Source organism: Azolla caroliniana, unplaced genomic scaffold (genome assembly GCF_043228905.1).
Source record: "Azolla caroliniana isolate FFs.n. ecotype wild unplaced genomic scaffold, voAzoCaro1.0.p SCAF_7, whole genome shotgun sequence".
Classification (NCBI taxonomy): domain Eukaryota; kingdom Viridiplantae; phylum Streptophyta; class Polypodiopsida; order Salviniales; family Salviniaceae; genus Azolla; species Azolla caroliniana.
Window position 1 is genome coordinate 3,506,326 of NW_028230442.1, and position 7,008 is coordinate 3,513,333.

The 7,008-nt window shown below is 49.1% G+C and overlaps 1 protein-coding gene across 1 annotated transcript; it reads right to left on the reverse strand.

Moving 5' to 3' along the window:
• Positions 1-1,906: 1,906 nt before the first annotated feature.
• LOC147861584 (ribosome biogenesis regulatory protein homolog) lies at positions 1,907-3,162 on the reverse strand. The gene has a single exon (XM_087322800.1). The coding sequence runs from the start codon at positions 3,107-3,109 to the stop codon at positions 2,060-2,062; it is 1,050 nt and encodes a 349-aa protein (XP_087178926.1). The 5' UTR covers positions 3,110-3,162; the 3' UTR covers positions 1,907-2,059.
• Positions 3,163-7,008: the final 3,846 nt, after the last annotated feature.

Consider the following 7,008-nt stretch of genomic DNA (forward strand, 5'->3'; position numbering starts at 1 on the left):
TTTAGGGTTTAGGTAGGATCCTCCCTACCTCCAATCATAACCATCTTATTGCCAACAAGAGATGTTGTATGGCCCATTCTTGGAGTGGGTGAATTGTTTTGCATTAATAGACTGCACCACACTATCTTTAAGTGTTTTGACGTCCTTGCCTGAGAGAGCCCCCAGATCCACCAAAACTCAGAACTGATTTCATTTGACGTACCACCAAAACACTAAAAATTTGTACCATCAAATCTGTGCATTAAGGAGAAACTTTGGATCCAATATTTACCCAAACACTTGGTCTTATGAGGATTTTGTTTGTAACTCATTGAAACAGTCTGTTTGAACAGTCTCAATCTTGTGGAAATAGAGGATTTTGCAACAAAATTTATTCATAGTAATATGTCCATATATATCCATAGTAATAATAGGTAGCAGTATTTATGTAGTGTTCAAATCAACAAAATGAACAAAGAGAAAACACTAGTTCCTAACGCAATGTTGCATCAGCACTTCTAAATAGGCAAATAATGAAAATCTGACTAGTTTGATTGTCAGCATAAGAAAACTAAAATATGCCTCTAACCACATAAAATTGAAATCCTTTACTAAAACGTTATCCATCAATGATGAAGAGTGAAAATACCTACCTCTCTTTCAGAGACAACTTGAAATCTGGTCAGATTGTCAATCAATAGTAATACTCCCTGATCCAATTTTCAAATAAGACAATTCCTCCATACCTTGTTTAGATTGTCAGTCCCTTTTCAAGTTCTCTCATGGTTTCTCTCATACCTTGAAAGCTTTCTCTCGTTGAGTTCAAACCTTGTTGATTTACTATTGGATTTTTCTGAAAGGTAACTTTTTTTCATGGTTTAGGTGTTTTTGTTGCTTGAAAGAGACAATGGGCTCAATTCCTTCTCCCTGTAAAGTAATCTCAACCTACTTAAATACACCATGAAAAAGCAGAAAAAATGTCATTAAGAATGTCTTCTTGACGAGAATAATAAGCAAAGTGAAAACTTTTGACACCTCTTGGATGGAAGAAGATAAAACATTGCTTGTTTTCTGATGATTGCTCATCAGTTTAGACTTGGCCATATGATTACAGTAAAGCTTATGTAATCTTGAGTAACAAGAACAGGGTATCCTACTACAGTAGGAGCCTCAATACACATTGGACATCAAAACATTATGTGTTTTCTCATACTGGTGATACCTAAAAAGCCATTGTATACAAGGTTAAGAATCCCTTTGTTAGTCATTTAGAAATTAGAACACAAACATCAAAGGAACCGAAGAAGTCATAAACTTCATCTTAACATCACATAAACTTAAGAAACCTCATCATTACATAAGCCACAAGCCACAAGACTTAACTAAAAGCGAGATTTTGGACTTAATGAACAGAATAAGCTCCTGATTGATATTAATATAGAGCATGAGTGGACAGTAAACCAATGTACCGACAGGAAGACCAAGACACATTTCAAAACCTGTTGCCAGAGGAGCATCCATGCCCTCGTTTCGACATAGCTCTTGCAGTAGCTTCTCATGGAAGCGCAGGAAGCTCTCTCTCTCTCTCTCTCTCTCTCTCTCTCTCTCTCTATACGTTCCATTAAAGATTACATTTGGGACTTCACACAAATTTAGAAAGGTCTTCAAACATTTATCGACTTACAAAGATGTAAACATAGTAAAGTTTGAAATAGGGAAGGTATGTACTGAATAGTTGTCCTCAAGATTACTAAGATTTGTTGATATTTATGTAAAACCCAAACTCGAAAATTCTTTTTTCGGCCCCAAAAATGGTGTGCATATTAGAGCACATCTCTGGAAGTCCTAAGTTTTCTCAAAACATATGACACGAGACACATGAACAAAATAGAGGAAATTCCCTTTGTGACTTGGAAACACTCTTCACTTGAAATTAAAGAACAAAATTGGATACCACTCACATCCAATTGCATTCACACCATGATATTAATCACTTGGAATAATATAATTTGAAGCCACAAGCTTCCCACCCTCGGCTCTTAATATGGCTCTTGACTTGGTAGCATATACAAATTTGGGCCTACTTTACTTTGCCTTTTGACCCAGATTTCTTACCATGTTGCTTACCTGAAGGTCTTGAGAATCCACCCTTCTGACCTTTGTTCTTCGGATTCCATTTTTTCTTATTCATTCCTGTCATATTTGCCTTATGTGCTTGCCTCTCTTCTTCAACATTCAAAACACTCACAGCCTTATTCACATCCACAATTTCATGGCTACTCTGTGCCAGCAGTTTATTTAGAACACGTTCAAATTGTAGTTTTTCTTGTTGTCCAATCCCTGAACCTTCTACAACTGGGAGGAACTTTCTATGCTTCCCAGGGTTCTTTGCAGGTTTTTCTCCATCTAATTTGCGATCAAATTTTCCACCACTTGCAGTTGCACTGCTAGCAAGACCTGCTGCGAACCCTATTTCACCTTTTCCTATCTTTCTAGGTGCTTCCTTAGTACCAGTGATAGGCAAACTTGTTGCAGCCAATTGTACAGTGCTTGGCAATGCTCCTTTGCCCCCAATCTTTGCAGACCTCTTCAGATTTTCCAATTGATTCTTCTCTTGTTTTGCAACACGGGATTTCTTTTCACTAAGCCGTTGAGCAAATGGATCTGAACCGACTTCATCTGATGCCTTTGCTTCAATGATGGGAATGTCGTTCTCGTCCCTTACTCTCTTGTAGCCATATCGCCGCCTCCAATCATCGGTCTGTTCATCAAACTCAAGCTTGCTCCGCTTTCTCTTCTGAATCCCTTTTCTTTGAGCAAAAATCTCCCATTTGGTAGGGGGCCTAGGTTTAGGCAGAGGCTTCTCCCGAGGTAGCTGCATCAAGGGAGACGGAAGCTTCACGAGACGTCCGATCTTCTCTGGAGTGGAAGGAAGCTTGAAAAGCCTCTCAGCCAAAGCCTGAAGAGCTTTCGCTCCTCTTTCTAAGCATTCCCGTGAAATATCATCTCTGGAAGATGAACAGGTAATGGCGGTGTCGCGAGAATCAGAGACGAGAAGATTTCCTACGTCCACGAAGAAGAAGACTCCCTGTTCGTCCTCCTCCTCACGCTCAGCCTGCAAAGCTTCCATTATTTCTTTATTTCTTTCTTCTGGCTCTGTGTCTGTGCGTCTGTGTGTTAAACCCTAGACTGTGTCTCTGTGTTAAACCCTAGACTGTGTCTCTGTGTCTCTGTGTCTCTGTGTTAAACCCTAGTCTCTCTCTCTCTCTCTCTCTCTTTCTGTGTCTATTGAAACTCTGAACGAACTATTCATAATTAGCCTTAACTAACTATTATTAGCAACAAACTAACACTTATTTTGCATTAGTTTGCTTAAGTAGCTACAAGCTTAAAGTTAATTATAACAATTAGGCTTCCTAATGACCCTCGAGCTCGGATTGTGAGACTATTTGTGGCCTTAATTATGGGAACTATTCATAATTAGACTTAACCAACTATTATTAGCAGCAAACTAACATGTAGCTTAAGTAGCTACAAGCTTAAAGTTAATTATAACAATTAGGCTTCCGAATGAACTTCGAGCTCGGGTTGTGAGACTATTTGTGGCCTTAATTATGGGACGGTGTCGTGAAGAAAACCGTCCATAGGCGGAATCGGAGCACCTAGGCGTGGGAACCGGTTCTTCACGCGCGCGAGCTCCAAGTTGTACATAGAAGCGAGTTAGGAGGATAACCGGCAGGAACGGGCCCTAACACAAGTGGAGACTAAGACCGCGCGAACAGTCTTTTCGGTCGCGCGCGCGAGCGAAGGAACTGTACGAGTCGGCGGCGTAACTACGCGGACGCGTGAAGGACGGAGCGGATCCCTGTCCAAAAGGGACAGGGGAATAACGCTGACAGGACGGCCTGCTCGTCGGGCTATAAAAAGAGGAGGAAAGAGCTGTTGCAGGTATCTCACGCGGAGAGGACGAAGTGCTGTCGGACCGTTCCTGGACGCTTCTCTCCCTGTTTCCTTCCTTCTTGAGCTCCATAGCTTTTCTGTGCAGGGTTCCGAGGAGGCTCGTGCTGTTTCGAGGAACGCCCGAGCGCTTCCGGCAGCACCTCCGACCTGCTTCCCCCCCCCCTTTTCTTTTGTGCATCGAAGCGAACAAGTATCGGCATCTGTTCGCCGGCTTGTTCGGTTGTAACCAACCTGAGCCCCATCGAGGGTTGTAGTCGTGTTAGCCATTTTTGTTAATATACATATTTAGTCGTTCGCATCTGTCTGTGTCGGTGTCTGTTCGCGTTCTCCGTGCTGGAGGGCCGTGTCCCTGTGTATCCCCGGCCCTGCGTAGCCGGTTCTCTCTCTTTCTCCTCCCTCGCTTGCTCTTTGGTTCGAGACCCCCGCGGTCCCGCCTCATATCCACACGCACTTGCGAAATATCTCGACATCTTTGGTGAACCCGACGTGAAAGAGGCGGCAGAAGAGCAGAAGATGAGGGGGTCGGATCTCGCAGAGGCCATGGCTTCGGCCGTGGATCGGATTGTAAACGCGCGCGAGAGCACCGGTGCCCTCGACAGAGCTATTGAGGCGGTCGTCGGCACGATCGGCCGGTTCGACGGGAAGGATGCCACGAAGTATTTGGCGTCCTACGGTGCAGAGATGCTGATGCGGGACATTCCGGAAGAAAGGCGTCTTGCCGGATTTCCCCGAGTGGCGATGCCGAGCATCCATGCGGAGGTGCTCGAGGTGCGGACGGAGAGCCGTACCTGGGAGGAGTTTGAAGGTCGGCTCCTAGAGAAATACGGGCTGGACGACGCGCTCCGGCTTTCGAAGCGAAGATTCATGGAATGGGTGGAGTCCCCGGGGAAGGGAAGAAACGCGTCGGCGCTCCTCCGGGAGTTCGAGGAAAACTTTGCGCGCCTTTCGGCGCTCGACCGAACCATCCTGGACACGAGCCGGGTCTTGCTGTTTGTCAAGTCGGTCGACGAGCGGGATCGGGAGCAAGTGGGCCTCTTGCTGGAAACCGAAGACGGGCTCACTACCGACTGGGCGGCTGTCAGGAAGGTCTGTGGCCGTTTCGACAAACGGCGAGAATGGGCGGATAACGGGGCGACCGGGTCGGACTCGGTCGCAGCAAGGAAGCTCGAACCGGCGCCACAGGTGCGCATGGAAGAGACCTGGGAGTGGTTGGAAACCGGTTTGGCTTCGACCGGCGTAGTCAGAGGCTCAACCGGAGGAGCGGCGCTGGAGGAATTGACGAAGGCGATAAAGGACCTCCAAATCGCGCAGGCCCGAAGGGAAGGGGGCGAACCGGCTCGTGACCGACGGCCGGCGGCAGGAAACAGGTGCATGTGGTGCGATGAAGTCGGCCACATTCGGAAGGACTGCGGCGACTTCGCGGAGGCGCTGAGGAACAGGGTGGTGTACCTGTGGGAAGGACGGGTGCATGCCAGCGACACCCGAAGGACCCTGAGCCGAAACGACGGAAAAGGTGGTATGAAAGGGTTGATGGAAGAGGCGGCGGCCCGACACGCGGAAACCGTCCACTACTCGGCGTCGGCCGGCATTCGAGTCGGGGGCGGCGAGGCCCGAAGGGAAAGCAAAGCCGGATTCTGGCCAACGATGCTGGAAGGCCTTGCCGGTGCAAGGCTTAAAGGGGAGCAATTGGACCGTGCGGAGAAACGGGTACGGGGGATGACCGGGTGGAGCGACCCGGTCGAGGAAAGGACGGGCTTCGTGGAAGCCGCTTGCCAGAACTACGAGGCTCTGGTAGAAGAGAAGCGGGTGGGGAGACCCGGGACGACCGGGCCCTCACAACGATACGAGACCCGGTCCGGGCCACGACGGGACGAAGCCGGCGGGGCCGGTACGCAAGATAAACCGCAGAAGGGCGGGTACCGTCTGGGGACGGAGATAGAAAGGACCACGGACTTACGGAAGGTCCTGGAGGAACGGATCCTCGACAGCAAGGTGGAGCTGTCGTTACGAGAGGTGCTGGGAATCGCCAAGAAGGAGTTCCACGACTCCATCGTGGACTTGGTGAAACGGAAGAGGCTGTCGACGGAGACAGAACCGGAAAGACCGGTGGAAGTGCGGACGACGCACCTAGACGACATGGCGCTGGGAGACGAGTGGGCGGAAAGCCACTATTCGAGACCACACTGGGCCCGAGCGACCACGGAAACCCCGGTGAAGATCGGCGATGTCCAGGAACCGGTGGTAGCTTTGGTGGACCACGGATCGGAGATCAATTTGATGTCCATGGACTTCTATAAGAAGGGCAAATGGCCGATCAACACCAAGCACGGGTGGAAAATAAGGGCAGCAACGCGCGCCACCGAGGAACTGCACGGGGCCTGTCCGAATGTGCGAGTCAAGATCGGCGACGTCGAGATTGACCAGCACTTCTTCGTGCAGGAGACGTCTTCGCATCCGGTCATTCTGGGAGAGCCGTACATCACGGCGGCGCGAATGGAGACCAAAGTGCTGGACAATGGTTCGGCCTACGCGAGGGTCAAAAGCCAAGACGGGCGCCATTCGGTCTAGTTTCTGACGGTACGACCGAACCACGAACGTAACCGCGATTCCCTCGGTTCCGAAAACCGAGAGGATTTTTAGAGAGGACTGCCAAGGCGTGGGGCCGCGACAGTCCGGATGCTCCGGGAAAACCCCACATCTGTACGATAAAACCGTGTACAATAGGTAGGGAATTTTGCTTCTCCGACAGCGGAGCATGTACGATGGTCGGCATCACCGGCCGAGAGAAAACAAAGACGGAGGGGAGACTTCGGGCGTGCGGAGTTCTCGGCCCTGACGAAGGAATCAACGGAGCCGTGGAGGCAGTCTCTTTCGACGACACCTTGGGAATGCTGGGGAAGGTAGTCGAAGAAGACCTTAACGAAGACCGGACGATACCGGTATGTTCCGAAGAAATGTACGAAGTCATCGCGGACTTCGGTCGAGGGCTCGAGTCGGAACGGACGGCCCGAGTGAGCACCAAGTACAAGACGGTGGACCGGAAGGTGAGGCCAGTTGCGGCGCCCTTAC

Excerpts from the sequence above, each read along its gene's own strand:
- LOC147861584 (XM_087322800.1), bottom strand. The coding sequence starts at position 3,109 with ATGGAAGCTTTGCAGGCTGAGCGTGAGGAGGAGGACGAACAGGGAGTC.